We start from the raw sequence: 21,524 nt of genomic DNA, 5'->3' as shown, positions 1-21,524 counted from the left end.
AATTTGGGTTTTTTGTGTCTTTTTCTGAGCTTTCTTGATCCATGTGCTGCTAAAGTCATAATCCAATCCAGGATTTCAGGTATGGTTTAGGAACCGGATTTTCCTTCAATGTGGGTTTTATGTTAAGGCAGACCATAGTTTAGAGATGCTACTTACATGCTCTGAAAAATGGGAATTCTAAAAAGGACCTTTGTTGGCTTTGCTCTGTGTCATCCTTTCATAAACAAAATAATAATAATATTCCCCTTCTGAGCAAAGGCTTTTTGTATCTGTGATACTGAAATGATAGCAAGCACATAGCTGTACTTTCTTTACTGCTCCTTATATTCTTCCCATTCCTCAAAAAAAGTTGCTGAATCTTGAGACAAACAATAATTTTCTTTCAGAGAATTGATGATGGTTTGAAGAAGGAATTGTTCCTCCAACTTTCATCTCTGGTAAACAGGTTTTAATTTCCAATATGCTGGAGAAGCTGGTTGACTGATTGGTGGCCACAGATCTTAACAGTAAGCAGAAATGTTGACGGGCTTTTTTGTATTGTATTATATTGAATTGTTTAAAAGCCTGAAAAACCTGTTCAACCAGATTTGGCAGTGGGGCGAAATAAAAATGTGTGTCAACCATGTGAACTTAAGCCTCTCTCAAACTATCAGATATTTCCTCACCAGCTTTTATCCTGCCCAGGTTTTCCTCTGGGGCAAAATTTGCCATCTGTTGAATGGTCACAACAAGTATGTTGCCTACAAATTTCCTTATTTGTGGTAGCTGCCTTGTTTAACATTTGGCAAAATTTAGGACTGCTGTAAATCTCTGTTGGTGGAATTGGGTACCTGCTACACGTGTACAAAATATAAATTGGAAAACCCTAAAAACTATTTTTTTTGTTCTAGTTTTGTCCCAAAGCATTTCTGGCTGTCCATATGAAACTTAGTATAACATTTGGATGTGCTTTTTATTAGAAATTTTAGCATATGAAGGTCAAGTTTCTCTGTCCCTCTGAATGTTGCCATTTTCATACTACTCCAGGGCTTCTAGATTAGGGATGGGAAATTTGGGGCGCTCTAGATGTATACCTTCCATTATCCATGGGCATTGTCCCCACTGCCTGGAACTGATTCCAGCAGCATCTGGAACAGCACAGGTTGCCCACTGCTGTTCTAGATACTCTACTTATTCTTTTTTGCCGATTCTTAGGCAAATAAAATAACATTTCCTCTGGAAAGGATCTCAGCTAGTTGACTCATTGTTCACATAAATGTTTGTGCTCTTTGCCACTGTAGAATTAACAGTGGGCAAGGAATATAGATGCCATTCTAGGGCACTGGTGCTATTTATTTGGAGGTTCAGTTTTGAAATCTTGCTTCAGGAGAACTGTGCGCAGGGCTGATTGATTTTTTAAAAAAAGATGTGGTGTGTGTGTGTGTGTGTGTGTGTAAAATATATTATATTCTAAAAAAAGACAGTACAGTGGTACCTCGGGTTACATACACTTCAGGTTACATACGCTTCAGGTTACAGACTGTGCTAACCCAGAAATAGTATCTCGGGTTAAGAACTTTGCTTCAGGATGAGAACAGAAATTGTGCAGTGGCGGCGCAGCGGCAGCAGGAGGCACCATTAGCTAAAGTGGTGCTTCAGGTTAAGAACAGTTTCAGGTTAAGAATGAATGAATTAAGTACTTAACCTGAGGTACCACTGTACAGTGGTACCTTGGTTTAAGAACAGTCCTGTTTAAGAATGTTTTGGTTTATGAACTCCGCAAAACCGGAAATAGTGTCCTGGTTTACTAACTTTACCTCGGTCTAAGAACAGAATCTGAACTGTGGAAGGGCACTGGTGGCGGGAGTCCTCATTAGGGAAAGTGCGCCTCAGTTTAAGAACGGACTTCAGGAACAGATTAAGTTCGTAAACCGATGTACCACTGTAGTGTTAATGCACACTAAATTCCACGTCGGTGAATAAGAATTCCACCGCTGATGGAATTAAGTTGCTGATTAAGTTGTATTTGGGCAAATGGTCAAGTCTTCTCTTGGGACTGCATAAATTGATTTGATTATATAAATCATCTTTACTGTCCAATAGAGGAGTGATGTAGTATGTTCACATCCTGTGTATTGCCCTTGGCTTACACCCTCTTCCCGTTATATTACCCTTTTAATATTACTCATATATGACTGGCATCCCAGTCTACACTCAGAAGTACAATCTTTGGAGAACACATGGGGCGTTATTTCCAAGAAATATGTTTATATAGAATTTAAGGTCATTGCTTCATTCCGTCAGAAAGAACTAAGGGGGGGGGGGAGAGAGGGGGGAAGCAGCAAGTATGCATCAGTGCTGCCATGTCCCTTGGTTATGCAAACATACAGTTTTAACAGCTATTTCGCAAACGTGAGGTTTAGTCTTTTGGACACACATCTTTATATTCTGCTGAGCTGCAGCTTTCAAATGGGTAGTAGGGGAATTAATCTGTTTGCAGAGGAATGATAATGCCCTGAAAGAGAAGGGTGATGAAAGAACAGCTGTCAAACGCTGAAATCTTTTCTATTTACACAATCATGTTTTCATATTTCTTTCTGTAGCACATGGTTAAGGAATAACTGTGCCTTGATGCAATCCATTTTGAAATTTGCTGCATCTTGCAGTCTGAGCGTGATGGTGCAGAGGCTAAGCCATGCCTAGAGAAGCAGGAGCTAATGATGGATTGATTTTAAGAAATTTAGCTCAACTTCTGGTATAATAATTCTCAAGGCAGGTTCATAGTTTTAGAGACTGCTTCAGGATCCATCACTGTCATTGGAAGCCCGGGTGGCTTCTGGGACACAGAACACTTTCTACAAGCTTTGGTGCTGGCCCCACTGTCTGGATGGAGATAGCTTGACTTCAGTTGACTATGCTCTGGTAATCTTGTGCCTAGACTGCTATATTGTGTTAAATGTGGGGCTGCCTTTGAAAACTGTGCAACATTTGGTAGTCAGACTTGTAACCGGGACCAGGAAGTGTGATCATGCTGGCCCACCAGCACTAGAATTGGGTTGTTTTCAGGACCAAAGTCAGAGTGCTGCTTTTAACCTATAAAGCTTTAGATGATTCTTATGGAGTGCCTTTCCTCATATGAACCTCCTCAGATCCTCTATTTGTCTTTGGGTTGCCTTCTCTTGGTACCACCATCAAGGGAGGTCCAAGGGTGGTTACACGAGAAAGGGCCTTCTTTTTTTGCAGTGCCTCCTCCTCTTTGGAATGCTTTCCCCAGGGCTGTGTGTCTGGCCCCAAGTCTAACATCTTTCTGTTACTGAGCTAAGAATCTTTGTGTACACCCCAACCATTTGGATGGTGATCTCTGTCTCTTGCTCACTCAGTGTATGGTTTTTAGCTGTTTGCTGTTTAATGGTGACCACTTGTGATAATTTTATGGTGGCCTCTCTGTACATGAGGGCAATGTCTAGTGGGATCACTTTTAGTTATCATTCTTATATGTTTACTACAGTGGTACCTCAGGTTAAGTACTTAATTCGTTCCGGAGGTCCGTACTTAACCTGAAACTGTTCTTAACCTGAAGCACCACTTTAGCTAATGGGGCCTCCCGCTGCTGCCACGCTGCCAGAGCACAATTTCTGTTCTCATCCTGAAGCGAAGTTCTTAACCCAAGGTAATATTTCTGGGTTAGCGGAGTCTGTAACCTGAAGCGTATGTATCCTGAAGCGTATGTAACCCCGAGGTACCACTGTATTCAGTTTTTGAATTTTTAAAAATGACTGAACTATACTTATTGCTGGACTTTCCTTGTTAAGGCAGGTGTGTCTCTCAGTATTCAGGAGGAACCATTGCTCAGTGGCAGAGCGCGTCTTTTGCATGAAGAAGGGCATCTCTAGTTAGAAGGATTGAGCTGAAGGTTTAAAAGGACAGTCTCCAGAAATAACATTCTAGACAGAGCTACTTTCAGAATAGACAATGTTGGTTTAGATAGACAAATAGTGTGATCTGGTATAAAGCAGCTTCTTGTGTATCTCCACCACACAGTGACAGGCCAAGAGTGGCGCAGCACTGGTTGAAATGCTTTGAAGTCAGACTGAGGTGGGCTTTTCTCAAGGCTGATGTCCACTGGATAGGTTGTGCGAATCAACACTAAGCTCAGCTGGAATCTGTCCTGTTTCCAGCTATATGCTATTCCAAGCTGAGGTGATTTCTCAATGCAGGTTGGTGGTTGGTCTGAGAAGCTTTTCCCAACCAGCACCTTGATGCAAAAACAGATATGACCCCCTTCCACCACCCAAATAGATTGGTTTCATAATGAACCATAGACCAGCTTTGATAAAGCTTCCTTAGTCTTGTGTATAAAAGAGTATCATGTATGTATGTTGAGACATCACAACCTTTTTTGGTTGAGATGACATGTAGACTCAATATGCACCCCCAACATACTCATGCTAAGTGTACTGTCTGAACAGGCCCTACACACATTCAAATTATCAGTATATAGACTTATGTGTGAATGGGGCCAAGGCAATATGCACACAGTTCTTACACGTTCTGCCACCCAAATTATTCACTTCTGTCATTGCTCTGACCATGTGACACTGTACATCTGTACATCTGAACCCGTTTTAACTCTTTGATTCCATACACCGAGTGACAGATTAATTTAGTATAATTGTGGGGTAACTCCTGATGCAGGCCTTTGGCACTGTATATTCTACATCAGCCGCAGCAAAATTGTAAAAATGCATTTTGCTAAATATATAAAGCATCAAAAAGGCAAGGGGGTTAGCATTAGATCTTCTGAAGTTCCAGTTCTCTTTGACTCTTGCAAAACGTTAATTCTGAGCCTTCGAAACAATCCCAAATATCTCCCCTGTGGATTTTGCCCCTTAAAGAGGAGGCAAAAGGGGGGGGGGAGCGAAAAGGGAAAAGAACATAGGTTACATTCAGCTAGAAGCACTTCTTAAATAATTAAATTTCCTTTCATAAACAATGGCTTCGATTATGTGAGTAATATTTACAGAACTAAAAAAATGTTTCTCAAAACCCAGCACTTAAGTAAAGACTTCGAAGTACCTTACAAGCCCATAAACACCGCAGGGTTCTCCCAACTCCTGATTTTGTATTTTGGTGTTCATTTCCTTCCATTGAATTATTGGCCCAATATTTGCTAGGCCTTGGAATTTAATCCCCTCCAGTTCAACTTCAAGTGAATGTAGTTCTTGTCAGAAATGCCAGATTAACAAATGGGTGTCAATTCCACCATTAACCCAGGCTGCCTAAATTTCAGGCTAGTCCCAACAACATGCCTGGAACTCTAGCCATAGTTGCTTGCGTGTAAGACCTACTGAGATCAGTAGAACTTCCTTCTAGGCAAGCATAGGTAGGATTGCATGGCCTTTTTGAAAAGTGACCTTTGAATCAGATTTTCAGTTCCCTGCATTTGTCATTCAAATGACCTATGTTGGTTGGAATGTAGATTTTGGCTTTGTTTTTAAAATGGTCTCTCTTGCTTTCTATTCTCCATATTAATAACTTCAGTAGAGATGTTTTGCTTGGGAGTCTATATATATATATATATATATATATATATATAGTCATTGTTCACAGGGGTAGTAACATAACAGTAGAGGGATCTTTTATTATTTAATAGGGTACAGTGTAATGGGACATGTGTGGTAAATAAATTGTAACTATCATTAATTTTTTTTACAAAGAACTCAAGGTGTTATACATGGCTTCCCCCTTCTCCATTTTTATTCTCACAACAACGCTGTGAGGTAGGTTAGGCCAAGAGACAGTGACAGCCCCAAGGACACCAGTGCACTTCCTGGCTGAGTGGGGATTTGAATTGCTCCCCCAAACCTCATTCCAACACTCTGTTATGCCATATATCTATATATGCCACATGGCAAACTGATTTTGGCATTCAGGTGTTTAAAAGGTAAAAAAAAAAAAAGGTACTTGGGATGGAAGTATCCTGTTTTAAGAGAGTATATCCTTCTGGATCAATAGAAGACACCAATAAGATCCAGTGTGGTGGTTAGAGAGAGGACTTGCAGGGGGGAAATCAAAGTTCAAATCAGTGTCCCAGTTAAGATGGTTTTGAGGGCAGGGACTGGGCTTATGATATGGTTCACATCCATTAAACTGCCACCACTTGCAGTTCTACTGTGACAATTTGTGAAATCGCAGCAGCCCTTCACCCCTCCCGCTGAATTGCACCAGAGCCCAAAAGGGTCTGGACAAGGAGTAAATGAGGATTAATTTTATCTGCAGAGACACCTCTAAGGAGAGAATGAGATAACCTGCATAAGCCACCCTGAAATCCTTGAAGAGAGGATACAATACAAACATGCTAAACAAAATATTTACACACTTCTCTCTCTTCAGTTAAATTACAGGGGATTCTAATGGTTTCCAGAGGGGTCGCTAGCTGTATTAGTCTGTTGCAACAAAAACAGCAGAGAATATTGTGGCATCGCTAGCTTTTAAGGCAACCCAATACTCTTTGCTGTTTTTACAATGACTTGGTGTCAGAGCAGTGCCTGATGACCTGCAACTGTAGATTGCCCAAGCTGTGGTTTTCGTTCTTTAAATTCCCATAAATTTGGAATTTTAAAATGTCTGCTGTCTCTCCTCAGTAGAATGACAGCAGGATTGGGCCTGAAGTTGTTAACTGCTCTCCATGGGTGTTTGTGCAAGCCGGTGGTCCAGGTGTCTGTTTGTATAAAGAAGGGAGAGGCTACCCTCTTTCTCTGTAGGAATTCACAGTGAATGACACTTTACTTAAATAAAAGAAGTTTGTTCTTTAAATCACAGAATGCCTCCTGTCCTCAAGACAAGATCACCACACACACACACACACACACACACGAGAGAGAGAGAGAGAGAGAGAGAGAGAGAGAGAGAGAGAGATATGTTCTTTTTTGTCTGCGTTTTTTAATACTTTATTTCCCCAGGAACGAAGCCTTAAAATACAAGGGCTGGATTTAATGACCAGTGTTGTTGTTGTTGTTGTTTGGGGGGGAGGTTCCACCAGAACGTTCTCCAGTAAGTATTCCATAGAAATGGGCTTAGCAGTGCTTCTGTGCAGCTCACTTTAATTCCAGTGTGGCTTGTGCAAGAAAACTTCAACGAGCACAGCAATCGGATGTAAATTTGGTAGTCCCTGTTCAAGAAAGTATGTAAACATCTTAGGGTGTTTCACCGAGTGATTATATGAATGCCTTTTGCTCTGGTGTGTGTTTTGAAAGCAAGCTAAAAAGCAGAAGGCACTGTAAAATCAAATGTAAAATCAAACTGTAAAATCTTTTTTTCTTTTTGAAAAATATAATTTTATTTTACAGTTTATTATTGTTATATTTTGAATTAGATATATATGGGGGCACCAATTTTATTTTTTTTTTTAAAAAACAAATATTAAAGATTTCTTGGTTTACAGAAGTTATGTGCAATGTGTCTTTTTTCAAGTTGCATTTTCTACAGATCAAATATGCTCTCTAGTTAATGAAGGATTTTCGTTCAACAGGGTTCCCCAGTGGGTATGGTTAAAATCAAAACTTAAAAGATGTCTTTTGGGTTAAACCATCCTCCGAGCAAATGAAATAGAAACAAGCCCAGCAATAGTAAACAGCATAGCCCACTCAAAAACACAACAAGTGCACCACTTATATTTTTGGAAGTAATTTTACAGCATTAAGAAGCTTGCAGTAGTTGTTATGAGATGAAAGAAACAATATAGTATTTACACTGTAAAGATGTACCTAAAAGCCATTGGGTTTTTAAGTCTGGCTGTTCACCACATCCTGGAAAGTTGAAGTGGCACCTCTGAAACCAACATTATTATGTTAGTTTATAATTTAAAAAACTAAGAGCTGGTCCAGGGCATTCTGCTTCATGAGGAAACCCCTCCCCACAAACCTCCCACTCAAAGTACCCGGGACCTGAGATAGAAAATCCCACTAGTGCCTCTCCCCGTTCGAAGCAGTAAAAATATAATAAAGGTAAAGGTACCCCTGCCCGTACGGGCCATTCGTGTCCGACTCTAGGGTTGCATGCTCATCTCACTTAAGAGGCCGTGAGCCGGTGCCGTCTGAAGACACTTCCAGGTCACGTGGCTAGCGTGACGAAGCTGCAGCTGGCGAGCCGGCACCAGCGCAGCGCACGGAAACGCCGTTTACCTTTCCGCTATAAAGCGGTACCTATTTATCTACTTGCACTTAAGAGTGCTTTCGAACTGCTAGGTGGGCAGGAGCAGGGACCGAACGACGGGAGCTCACCCCGCCGTGGGGATTCGAACCGCTGACCATACGATCGGCAAGTCCTAGGCACTGAGGTTTTACCCACAGCGCCACCCGCGTCCCTTTAAAATATAATACAACCATTTAATAGCTTAACAATTACCTGCCTTTTCATGACACCTCAAGTCTGCCGCCTGAGGCCATTGCCTCACTCTGCCTAACGGCAGGGCTGCCCCCGTTTTTAAAAATCCACGTGTTTATTCTTTTTCAGTAATTGTTATTATTTCCTCTCCTCTCTTTCAGGCACCAAGTTGTCTCCCCACTGTTGGAAGTTTTGTCTCTGCACCAACAATGGCGCCTTATCCCACAGCAGCGCAAGTCTCTCCGTACATGGCGTATAGTGCCGCTCCTTCTGGTTACGTAGGTGGCCATGGCTGGCAGCATGCTGGAGGCACTCCGCTATCGCCCCACAACTGTGACATCCCTGCGTCGCTGGCTTTCAAGGGTATGCAGACAGCCAGAGAAGGTAGTCACTCTGTCACGGCCTCTGCACTCTGATATCAGAAACATGGCAGAACAATTTGAAGCCAGCCCAGCCCAGTCACTTTCCCTGTAATTCCTTCTCACAGATGGACCTTATGGGGCTGCTGACATTCGAAATATTTTTCCCCCTTCATTAATAATAATAATAATAATCCTTGGGGTTCAGTAAGTGTAAATAACCTAAGAAAGTGATAAATGTGTTGCTGCCCCTTGCACTGTTTTGCATCGAGAAGACCTTACAACCCTCAGAGGGCTATTCATTGGTGAAACCACACATATTTATTCTAAGCAACAGGAGTGTCTCAAACGTGCAATTGTTTCAGATTTGTGAAAACCCAGTCAAGGAAAACCAGTAGATAATGCCACGATCCTAACTAAGAAATGCGACCAAAACCAGAAGCTCTCTTCTGGATCACTCAATCGTTCTTTTTTTTCGCAAAATAAATAAATAAATTGTATGGACAAGTGGAGAAGAGTTTTGGTTAACAGACAGTTGACCTCTTCTATTAACAAACAAGAAAAGCAAATGAATACATGGCTCTGTTATTTATCCTGTATTTTATTGTGATTACAAAGGCAATTTAACTTTTGTTTTCTATCTGTAAATAAGGACCTTGGTCATAATTTGCGTTCCCACTACTCGACTCATTTCTGTTTTCTTTTTGTTGCCTGAAAGGCGACATCCTAGCCATGTGTTGTTTTCGTTTCTTTACAATGGCCTTTACCTTAAACGATCCAAATTTTGACAGTTCTTTTGAGTATATTTTGGGCACAGGGTGGAGACACCTGCATCTCATGAAAAGCATTTTTGTTTCTACAGCAGAGAACTTAACGTGACCCCCTCAAATCCCTGTGGGTTGGTTTCAGAGTGTCCATTCTGCACTTTCCATTTGCAGAAGAGATTAAGATCCAAAAAAGATCTGCTGTACAACGAGAGGGGAAAGTAATATTCTCCAATTTCCTCTCCCCTACTGCGTCTCACACTGTTTCAGAGGGTCTCTGCAACCCTCTGTAGTGACCTTTCAAGGGCTATGGGGGGAATTAGCAAAAATGCCCCCTCCCCCTCCAGCAGAATTGTTCTGTGTTCTGCTCACACAGACTCTGGATCCAACCAACTGATTACAATGGCACTTGAGTGTGACTTATGTTCTCTGGATTAGGGCTGAGAAAATTCCTCCATATGGTATCCAATCTTCTGAAATCATGGTATCATCACACTAATATAAAGATTCATGGATGGGAAGGACCTGAACAGAATGGGAGCTTGCATTTAATGTGAAATTTTGTGCAGATATTTTTTAAAAATAAGCCAAGGGCACAATCCACCAGGAAGTTCTCCTGCCCAAGCATGGTAGAGTACTTGTGCACCTCCCATTCATTTCAATGGGTGCTTGTGCAGGAGGTGGGTGAGTTATGCCCCATGTTAACCACTGTGAAAGAAAACTGTACTGTAAATTGTCGGCTTACCTGTGTTCAGTAATTCCAGCCCAAAACTTTGTTGTCATTTTAAAAAAGGAAAATGAGAAAAGTTGTCTTAAATTCATGCTTTATTGAATGTAAAAAAGAGAAAGACTTTCGGTAAAGTTTACAATGTTGTACATAAGCATGTTTCATTCATAGGCATATTGGTGGCGGTACTACAGATATTATTTATAATGTTAACAAAATTCCATTTTTGCATTTCTGTATTCTTTATCAAGCATCATTTCACGGCCTTTTGGATCCCAATTGCTCTCTTTTACTCTTTCCCCTTAACAGTATAATCTTTTCAAGATGGCCTGTTTTCCTTGGACAATAATAAAGTTGTGAATATAGTTTCGGAAAGCCTCCTCGAGCTTGCAGATGCGTGCTGAAGATTAACCATGAAAAGGAACGATTTGAAAATTGACATGATATTTCCTCGCATTATAAAATATTAATATATTATGTATTTTTTTAAGTCTAGTGCAATAATGTAAAGACACATCATTCAATACAGATTTTGAAAGACTTCTTTAATAAAATTATCTCCGTTTCTTCCTAGCCATGCTACATATACTGCTGAAACAGCAAGATAAGATCCTGTCTCTTTTATGAGAATTTCATGCTTTTGTTTCAAAATGCCAACAAAGGTAGATTTCTAAGGCACTGCAAAGAAAATAATATGTGATGTCATGCCGATACTTCCTGGGAAACTTTCCAAAACATTTTCCTACTGCAATCATTTAGTCAAATGTTGAATTGAGAATATTGGTGAGATATAATCAGCATGAGCAAACAGTCTCCGGGTCACAATTTTCTTCTGGCACACAACAGAACTGACTGACCAGGAACTAACTGCTTGAAATGATTGAAGTTTGTGCGGTTGTTGTGTTTGATGCGCTGTGTGTGTTACCCTTGGATCATGGGTCAGTATTCATTTTGGCTACAATCTTAGTGCAGCCAGCAGAACAGCTCTGTTGATCTGGGCTCTCTCAAGCCACCTTGAATGAGTTTCACTCAAAAAGGCAGCGTATGAATATTTCAGAAGAAAGGATGACATCCAAGAATGTCTGCCAGTTGGCACAAGGGAAGTCTGCTTGTGTGATGGGACCTCCAGTTTCTCAACTCCCCAGTGCCCCCAAATCTGCTTCAGAGGGTCTCCTGAACAGCCAGATAACCATGTGGGGTGTGGGGGTAGGAGAGGAAGGAGAAGTCCAGCTGTAGAAGTGGAAGACTGCTTGTGTGACACAGGATCTTGCCCAAATACTCAGGAATAAGTGATTTGGATTGCAGTCTTATGCACGTTTGCTGTTTAGTCCTGTCCGACTCTTCGTGACCCCCATGGACCAGAGCACGCCAGGCACTCCTGTCTTCCACTGCCTCCCACAGTTTGGTCAAACTCATGCTGGTAGCTTTGAGAACACTGTCCAACCATCTCGTCCTCTGTCCTCCCCTTCTCCTTGTGCCCTCCATCTTTCCCAACATCAGGGTCTTTTCCAGGGAGTCTTCTCTTCTCATGAGGTGGCCAAGGTATTGGAGCCTCAGCTTCAGGATCTGTCCTTCCAGTGAGCATTCAGGGCTGATTTCCTTAAGAATGGAGAGGTTTGATCTTCTTGCAGTTCATGGGACTCTCAAGAGCAGGGTTCGGCAAGCTTTACCGGCCATGGGCTGGATCACTCCAACGGAGATCGTCTGTGGGCTGGAGTGGCACAGTGCGATGCCAGAAATCATGTCTGCGCATGTCCGCGCCGCTGGAAATCGCTTCTGCACATGCCCAGCTGCTGAAAATTGCGCCTGCGCAGAAGCGATTTTCGGCATCTGGACATGTGCAGACGTCATTTCTGGTATCTGTGTGTGTGCAGACACCATTTCTGGCACCACTCGGCAAGTTGCTGCGCTGCGCCGCTTTAGCACAGCATGTGGGGGACTTGCCGAGTGGGCGGCTCGATTTGCGGGTGGCTTTGGGCCAGTAAAACGGTCTTCGTGGGCTGCACGTTGCCGACCCCTGCTCAAGAGTCTCCTCCAGCACCATAATTCAAAAGAATCTATGAGCTATGCCGTGCAGGGCCACTCAAGACGGACAGGTCACAGTGGAGAGTTTTGACTAAACATGATCCACCTGGAGCAGGAACCGGCAAGCCACTCCAGTATCCCTGCCAAGAAAACTCCATGGACAAAAACAACAGGCATATGCACATTTACTTGGGTATAAATCATAATGAATACAGTAAGTCTTACTTCCGAATAATCCTGTATAGGATTGTGCTGCTAAAGACTAAAATGGGGCTGCAGGAGCAGCTGGCAGGGGAGGGCAGCACCTGTCATCCCTGCACACCTGCAGCTGGAGGAAGGGCAGATATAATAAATATTCCCACACTGCACCCTAGGCTAAGGTTACCAGACATCCCCGTGTCCCGGGGACAGTCCCCGGATTTATAAATCTGTCACCTGACAAAATCCATCTATTTAGTAGGAAGTTGAAAAGTGTCCCCAGATTCATTGAAAAAAAATCTGGTAACCTTACCCTAGGCATGTAAGCCTAATTTCACATTATCCTTTTTGTTGAAAACAGTGCAAAAAGCACTTGCCTGGGTATCCATTTCCTCACCATGTGGATCAGAGTCTAGAAGTTAAGCACACTACTGAGCACCCCCCCCATCTTTCATGCAGCTCATATCAATTCTATGAAAAATCCTATTTTGTGAAGAAGAATACTATGAAAAAGAAAGAAGCCTGTTTGTATACAGTGTGGCAGTTTTTCCTTGCCTCTACTCTCCTTGTCTCTATTTAATTTTCATTCTTATTTAAAAAAAGAAAGGTGAAGTTGTTGTTTTTGCAAAAAAAAAACAGGATTATGCAATGAATAATATAATGCTTAAATCAAGTAAATTTACACACATGCAACAATGATTTCGACTCTTTCACCAAGATTGCAACTTTCCTGAGCTGTTTAAGGCTTTTAACAATGAAATAAATAAATGATATGAATGTGACCAACAACTTCCTTTTAGACCTCATTGCATGGCACTTCCCCATATGAACCAACCTGGATGCTGTAATCATCATCTGAGGTCCTTCCTTGGGTGTCTGCTCTGCAAGAAGCCTGGAGGGTAGCAACACAAGAACGGGCCTTTTCTGTGGTGGCTCCCTGCTTGTGGAATGCTCTCCCAAGGGAGGCTCACCTGGCACCTTCCTCTTCTCCCAAGCCTTTGGCTAATTAAGCAATCTATTGCCTTTTAAACTGGTGTTGGCGGGGGGTCTTGTTTTTGTTAGTTGCTATGGTATGTATTTTTGTGTTTTTATATTGTAAACTGCATTGTGATCCTTGGATGAAGGGCGTCACAGTAAATCAATCAATCAATCAGTCAATCCCATCTTAATTAACAATTAATTTACTTAATTTAAGTAAATAATTTGCTTGGGTTCATGTGGAATCCAAGTTCATAGGGAGCAGCATTTTACATAGCTGTGGCATGTTAGCATGACCACAGCAAAGGAACAAGGTGAAACCATTTTGGGGGTTTTTAACAAAAGCATGTATTACAAACATCAAAGCGCTTGTAGTCAACATTTTATTTTCCTGAACAAATAATCGCTTTTTTCTGAATGTCCCATGAAGTATGAGTGTCTCTAAATAATAGTTAAAACAATTATGCTTGTGGAAATATGAATTAATGGCACAGGTTGTTGACACAGTCTTCATTCTTTAAGGGAAGGTCACACCTTGATAATCTTATACCTGCTGATTGTACATGGGAGGATATTAATAGGCTAGTTGTTGAAAATAATGCTGTTTGAAGTACAGGAATCAGTCAATGGAGCCTATTGAACAACGTACTGTTGGTTTTTTTCTGGCTCTTTAAAAGTTGTTCTTCATTTATGTTATTATAAAGTATTTATATTTGTCTAAGAACATGTAAGACATGCATAGGAGGCAAAGTGCAAGATGAAATTATGTAGCTGCGCTCTCTTTCAAATCAATTTCCGACCCATTTATCAGACCAGAGGATTTAAATAAAAGAGGTCGCACTGACATTGTTTCAAGTATTGATCTTCCAATTACTCTAAAATGGGGAAGGGAAAAAGAAATGACTTCAGCCTTTTAAAGCAATTTTTATTCTATAAAAGCCTACACTAATTATGGTTGCGCAAATAATTCCTTATGATCCAGACCTGCAAAAGCTTTCACCCTGATCCTTCACACAGCCCTTGGAAGAAGTCCCATTGTCTTCAGTGGAATGCATTTCCGAGCAAGTGCCTTAGGACTGGCCTCTTGTTCTGACTCAAAACACATTCACTTCAATCAGCCCCCCCCCCAGCCAGAACTCACTTTAATTCAAGAAACTGTACAAGAGACAGACAGCAACGTGACTTGATGATAGTAGCATCTTTACTTGCACTCTACACTTATGAGTTCTGCTCAAACAAATCTTGCAGGGTCTTTAAAGCACTAACACCCACACCCACCCAGCCTGTGTCAGCCCAAGATATTAGTGATATTGCTGATACAGATAAATATCTAGATGTTCAGCTACACCGCAACACTCACCTGAGCCCTGTTTGACTGCCTCAGAGCATCTCTGACGCAAAGGAGGAATGAACATCTGTATCCAGGGGTCAGTAGTTGCCCCCCAACTACAGCTGGATCAGGGTCAGAAATGATAGCTAGTAAGTGGGACACCTCACAGGCAATGTCTTCCACATCATTTTTCACTCTGAAAATGCAATTGTGGTGCAGAGCTCAGGAAGGATTAAACACAGTGCCTTTGGGATAGGAATAGGTATTAGGGAGGCCTAGTGTTCCTGTTGTTCCTGCCCACTACCATCTTGCCTAATAGCTTCTCGCAGCATGGATTACTAGATGGAGGGCAGGGACTACCAGCCAGCATGATGGCTCTGAGTACCTTTCCCTGCATGATGCTTCTGAGTACCAGTTGCTGGAAATTGAAGGTGGGTAAGATGCCCCGTGACGGGGTGAGCTCCCGTTGCTCAGTCCCTGCTCCTGCCAACCTAGCAGTTCGAAAGCACGCCAAAGTGCAAGTAGATAAGTAGGTACCACTCCAGCGGGAAGGTAAGCGGTGTTTCCGTGTGCTGCTCTGGTTCGCCAGGAGCGGCTTAGTCATGCTGGCCACATGACCCGGAAGCTGTACACCGGCTCCCTCGGCCAATAAAGCGAGATGAGCGCCACAACCCCAGAGTCGGTCATGACTGGACCTAATGGTCAGGGGTCCCTTTACCTTTAAGATGCTCTCATGCTCATGCCTAAATTGCATGCATCCCACAGGTCAGCCACCGTGAGAACAGAATGCTGGTCTACATGGGCCATTGGCCTGATCCAGCAGTCTCTTCTTAGCTGTGAATTGTAACTCTGAAGCGTCTCACATCTGCTTTTTAGGATAGAGGGACTACCGATTCTGCACCATCATTTTTTTGGTATGTGATTTATGCTGGTGGTTGCTGAATATGGGTTTCCCCCTTGCTTCCATTTGGCTTTGGATCAGCTGTTTTTCCACACACAGAACACATTATTTGGATTGGGGGAAATCCCATTGAAATCAATGGGACTTCCTGCCAAAGAACCCAACTGAGACCAATGTGTTATATTCTTACACTGTTGTAGAAATAAGCTATCGTTATAAATGAAAATTGGAGGTCATATTTGGCAAAAAGGTTGGGTCGTAGCCAGAAAACCAGAACTTCGTAGCTATTTAAAACACGTATTTGGAGGAGGTTTTGCTTTTAATTAAAGATTGGGCTGAAGCTGTAATTAAAAACATGTTGGAAACAATGTATACCAGAAGGCTATGTGTGTATATAAAGTGTGTATAAAGCCTTTTATTTTTATATCTTGAATGCTCTAAATTAATAAAGAAAGAATTAACTGAGGTGGATCTAATTTCTTTTTTAAAATCTTTCATTCCTTCACCGGAGAGACCCAATGCATAACTGATGACAAAATGACCCTCCCGAAAGACTTGCCTTTGGTATGAGACAAAAAGAACCAATTACCTTTCTGTTGACTTTGCCTACTGAAGCACATTTCAAAGAAGTCACCGTGGTCAAATCCAGACAAAAGAGATATTTTGATATTCATGTCAGCACAAGTATTTTTTAAATGCTGAGAAGGCACCTCTGCTTTTATTGCACAGTGTATGCCTCTATACTTTGGTGCTTTTTAATTTTTTATTTAAAAGAAAGAATACAAATACAGTGGTACCTTGGGTTACATACACTTCAGGTTACATATGCTTCAGGTTACAGACTCTGCTAACCCAGAAGTAGTACCTCGGGTTAAGAAGTTTGCTTCAGGATGAGAACAGAAATTGCTCAGCGGCGGTGCAGCGGCAGTGGGAGGCCCCATTAGCTAAAGTGGTGCTTCAGGTTAAGAACAGTTTCAGGTTAAGAACGGACCTCCAGAACGAATTAAGTTCTTAACCCGAGGTACCACTGTACGGCAATCCACACTAGATTCCTTTTGCTTGAAATCTTAGGGACAGAGTTTTGCAAAGCCACTCAGAAGAAGTACACCAATATATATGGGTGGCTGGAGTTCTGGATCCTAGAAGATGTATAGGGCACATGTCAGTTTTTACTCTCAAACATTTTGTTTTTTAAGAGTCAGTTTTTCTGAGCACATAAGAAGAGCCTGCTGGGTCAGGCCACTGGCCCGCCCTGGTTCAGCAACATGTGACCAAACAGTTGCCTGCAAGCAGGATTCAAGCACAAGAGCAGCAATGCTGCTGAATACCAGTTTCTGGAAACACTGGCGGGGGAAGAGCGGTATGGGGGGAGCACACCGCACCTGGCAGTGCAACCCTGGTGGAGTGCCATCACGGCTGCCCTCCTGCCCGTGCTGGGCGCCACGCCATGCCCCCAAGATGTGTGCCACACCCCCGGGATGCGCACCAGCCATGCCCCCGCCTGCTGTCTGCACACACACCCCGGTGCCGGAGTGTAGGAATGATCACTAGGTTTGTGGAGCACACTCCCCACCCGCAGGCAGCCTCAGCTGCTTGCACGCGTGACCTTGGGGTGCGGAGCACACTCCCCCTCACAGATAAAGCCAGAGCTGTCTGAACATCGTGTCCTCTGTCTAACCTTTTGCGGTCTTGGTAGTCTGCGGTGTCCTGTCCGTAACATTTTTCTCTGAGACCTTTGTCTCCATCATACACTGTGCAAGGGGGAAATGACGCGGTGGAAACAGGTGCCAAAATAACTTTGTACCACCCCACAATCTCGGGACTGGAAGATGTGTAAAGGTCACAGCCCAAAATGTATCTGTCTGGGTTTGCATATTGGGTCAATAAAAGGAGCCTCCACAGAGCTGGCTGGCAGCTTGCTTGCAGCTCACCTGTGCGCAGCTCACCTGCATTATCAACTCCTGCCTCGTGTCCTTCACTTCACCAGAGCATGAAGTGCTCCCACTGTCTGGAAACCACAGAAGGGAAAACTGCTCTCGTGTGTGTGTGTGCATGCGCACGCACAAACACACAAAATATCACGCAGAATGAAGGAAACAGGGTTAAAATCCAAATTTATTGAAGAAAAAATACAAATCGTTTCACTATGAAAAGTTACAGATTGATAACCAGTGTCCTAAATGCCCTACCTCACAGAAAAATGATATAAACGTAATAACAACTGGGGAAATCAGTTCATTTAAAGTCACACTACATGTTACATTAAAGTGTGTTTGAAGCCCAGGCTTGCTTGTCTTTTTCTTCATAAAAAGCACCTATAGAAAGCCCCAGGCTAAAATGGTGGATTGGGTTACTGGCTCCATATCCATTTGTGCTATATTTGCTTCCAATTTGATACTGAAACATATTTTAACAGACATTGCTTTAAACCATCTGCTGCCTTGGGAGTTATGTCTTTGATCACCAGTTTTCTTGAAGCCACCGAGAAGCATATTCATAAACCAGAAGCATCACTGCACCACCTAGAAGAGATAATTTTATTTTATGAAATACAAAATTGTAACGCTTTGTGGCTTTAAATTGCATACATGTATTTTACCAACAGGATCAAAATGGGACCTGTAGTGTAGTGTGGGGAGTGCCAGGGGGTCAAGGCCCTGGGCACAGAATCTTCGGGGGGGGGGGAGCACAGAGATCTCTGCATCCTGCATCTCCAGCAGCGGGGGCTTGATGAGAGTAGAAGGTGAAGAGCAGGACTTCCTCCCTCCCCTCTCCGTGGGTATATCCTACCCTGCCCCCAAATCTGCTCTGGAGGGTTGGGGGCATGAGGGAAGTGGAGAGGGGGGAGGGGAAATGTTCCATTGTGCAAGAAGAAATCCTTGTGCTGACAGAACGATTCTACTTAGTGTTGCTTTGAATACAACCCACATTGTTTAATGCCCACTTCCTGCTTTCACCTGGGCTGTGGATCTTTTGATGGAAGAGCAGGTATGTCCTGCTTTCTCAACTCCATTCATGTCTGAAGCAGGGACCCCATGCATATTGTTCTATGTGTGAAGCTATCATACAAGACCTTTGGAGAAAGGAGTTGCAGTCCTCCTCAGCACAGAATGAGAATCCATAGCCAAGCTATATGTATGAACTAGATCAGGCATAGGCAAACTCGGCCCTCCAGATGTTTTGGGACTACAACTCCCATCATCCCTAGCTAACAGGACCAGTGGTGAGGGATGATGGGAGTTGTAGTCCCAAAACATCTGGAGGGCCAAGTTTGCCTATGCCTGAACTAGATCTAAGGGTCATTCCATCTTTCTATGACCTGCAGCTGACTGTGTGAATGAAAAAAAACATTAGATAGAATCCAATGTTTTTGCTTCAAGAACGCAAGGAGTTACTGCTCTTGGATGGGATCCTTCTGTGAGTGCAACTAAGGTGCACTGGATACCAACTGTTGCTTTTGAGATGATGCGATATGGCAGTTCTAATGGCAACGGCTTACTATCTGAAGAAGTGTGCATGCACACAAAAGCTAATACAGTGGTACCTCAGGTTAAGTACTTAATTCGTTCCGGAGGTCTGTACTTAACCTGAAACTGTTCTTAACCTGAAGCACCACTTTAGCTAATGGGGCCTCCTGCTGCCGCCGCGCCACCGGAGCATGATTTCTGTTCTCATCCTGAAGCAAAGTTCTTAACCTGAAGCAATATTTCTGGGTTAGCGGAGTCTGTAACCTGTGAAGCATATGTAACCTGAGGTACCACTATACCAATAACAAATTTAGTCTCTAAGGTGCTACTGGAAGGAATTTTTTTATTTTGTTAACACAGGGAAGTTATCAAGCCAACCCAAAGTCAGAAATACTGTGTGATAGAGATATGCCAGGTTATTTATGGCATAAGTTCTACCGGCAAAAGCCTGACTCATCGGATGCACAAAGCAAATTGACATTTTAACCCATGTCAAACCATGGTGTAAATGAATACATGGAGGAGGGAAATGAGACTGAGGCTGCCAACTTTGCCCTTGCCCTTGCTATATTGATTATAGCTTCTGTGTATAGGCTCTGCATTGTTACAGGGTACAGATCACCCTTCCCAACATATATGTGTTAGGGCATAAATCCTGGGCACAGGTTAGAATCAATGGGTTGTAACCAACAAAATCAACTTATTAGTACATGGAGTTTTGCCTATCAACAGGACTTCTCCTCCTCCTTTTCTCCCTGCATGCCTCTGCACCCCACCACCCAGAGAAGATTTGCGGTTGTAGGGAGAGGGAAGAGGGAAGAAGTCTGGTTGTACAAGTGGAAGTCCTTGCACCTAAAGGGGTGACATCATTCGGTACAACACAATTGAGGAGACTGAGAAAAGAGCCAATCCCATTTTTTCCTCCTCATGTTTATTTCTACATTTGCACATCTACAGGTACAGGGCTATAAGAATTTGCGAATGGTATATAGAATGCATTCTAAACACACAAGATGCTTACACACTTAAAAAGGTGTGTGCCTGATTATATGGATCAGCCATAAAGGAAGGTTTCCTTCCATGTTTCTGCCCCATGTTTCTGCAGACAGCTATGAATGAGGCTGCATCAATTGCTATAAGAGCAATGAAATATTGCAATAAGATAAAAAAAACCCCAAACAGTAATTTAATTTCAATAATACAATGTTTGTATTTATATATATTTCGTCTTAATAATATTTAACAGTAATATTGAATATTAAGATAACATTTGCAAAAATACGATCAAGGCAGGATTAAATGCACTAGATTTTTAAAATAAAATAATTACCTGGTCCTAGTCTCATGATTTTAGGTGCCAATCCTTTGTACAAGGCTAGAAAACTGTAGAAAACAATGAAGAATGTTTTTATTTAAATTGGTAGAGGGAGGAAGAATGTATATTTGCTCAATTTCTGAGACAATGCACTAAAAATGTATGCGAAATAACAAATGTATACAATGCTTGGATTTTAACATCTTGGCCCAGGATAAATAGCAGATTAATGTTCAGCTACGGTGGCTTTGCTGTGATCCCTTCTACTCAAAAACATGACTTTAATTAATGAGACATTTGCTATTTGTTAATAGCAGCTGCACTATACTTTTTTTTTTTAGTTGTGAACTTTCCAGAGAACTCTTGATATGAGGTGGTATGTAGGGATTGAAAATAAGTATAAATACAAATGAAGTATACAAATGCAGTACACTACTTGAACAATATTGCTGTGCCTGAGTCCTCACTTTAGACATATGTTACATACACTAAGTTCAGGGTGTTCCTTACATGCTAGTTTCAAAAATGAGAGAAATTATACTGCAGCAGTTTGGTACGAATGCACCAAGTCAATGTTTGCATTCTCATCTTGCTATTGAGGCTAGCATGGAATGGTCAACACAAACGCTCCAATCTCTAAAGAAACAGAAACGGGGGAAAGAAAGACAGAGAGAAAGGCTAAGATTTATTTGATGATCTCCATGTTCTCTATAAATTTTATGACCAGTTCTGAAATGTGGACAGTTTTAATTGTCCTTCAGCCACTCTAGAGATATATTCCAAGATTGATTGGGGCAAAGTAAGATGCAATCAAGTGGACATTTTAAAAATCTGTTAAAATGAAGTTCTTGTTCTTTGTCCTGTATGCTGGCCACTTTATGGGATTCCGATTTTGGATTGCGTTTTCTAATGCTACCACGAGAAAAATATTCAGTACATGTTGCCTGATGCCATTTGGATCTGAGTGGAGCAGGGAATGCCACTGGTTCAAATATTCCTCCTCAACAAATTCAACTGGAAAAAATCCTAGAAAGTGGCAGAGTTATCAGGGTCCATTTTTCTGGATTGCCCAGTCGCTTACTTAAGGGAACTGGGA

The 21,524-nt window shown here is 42.2% G+C and overlaps 2 protein-coding genes across 7 annotated transcripts in view; one reads left to right on the top strand and one right to left on the bottom strand.

Annotated features, from left to right (window-relative positions):
* The window catches only part of PAX9 (paired box 9), a 32,733-nt gene extending 21,946 nt beyond the window's left edge, over positions 1–10,787 (top strand). Inside the window, 1 exon segment of the mRNA XM_053380098.1 lies at positions 8,526–10,787. Coding sequence (XP_053236073.1) covers positions 8,526–8,780 — 255 coding nt within the window. The 3' untranslated portion in view covers positions 8,781–10,787.
* Positions 10,788–17,743: 6,956 nt separating this feature from the next.
* Positions 17,744–21,524, bottom strand: part of SLC25A21 (solute carrier family 25 member 21) — a 274,630-nt gene continuing 270,849 nt past the window's right edge. For all 6 annotated transcript variants that reach the window (XM_053380149.1, XM_053380158.1, XM_053380122.1 and 3 more), the window contains 2 exons: positions 20,444–20,496; positions 17,744–18,168 (listed from right to left, as the gene is read on the bottom strand). In XM_053380149.1, the coding sequence (XP_053236124.1) occupies positions 18,107–18,168; positions 20,444–20,496 (115 nt within the window). In that variant the 3' untranslated portion in view covers positions 17,744–18,106. The remainder of the gene's footprint in view (positions 18,169–20,443; positions 20,497–21,524) is intronic.

Source organism: Podarcis raffonei, chromosome 1, assembly GCF_027172205.1.
Source record: "Podarcis raffonei isolate rPodRaf1 chromosome 1, rPodRaf1.pri, whole genome shotgun sequence".
Taxonomy (NCBI): Eukaryota; Metazoa; Chordata; class Lepidosauria; order Squamata; family Lacertidae; genus Podarcis; species Podarcis raffonei.
Note: the sequence above shows the minus strand (reverse complement) of the source record. Positions and strands in the feature narration are given on the sequence as shown.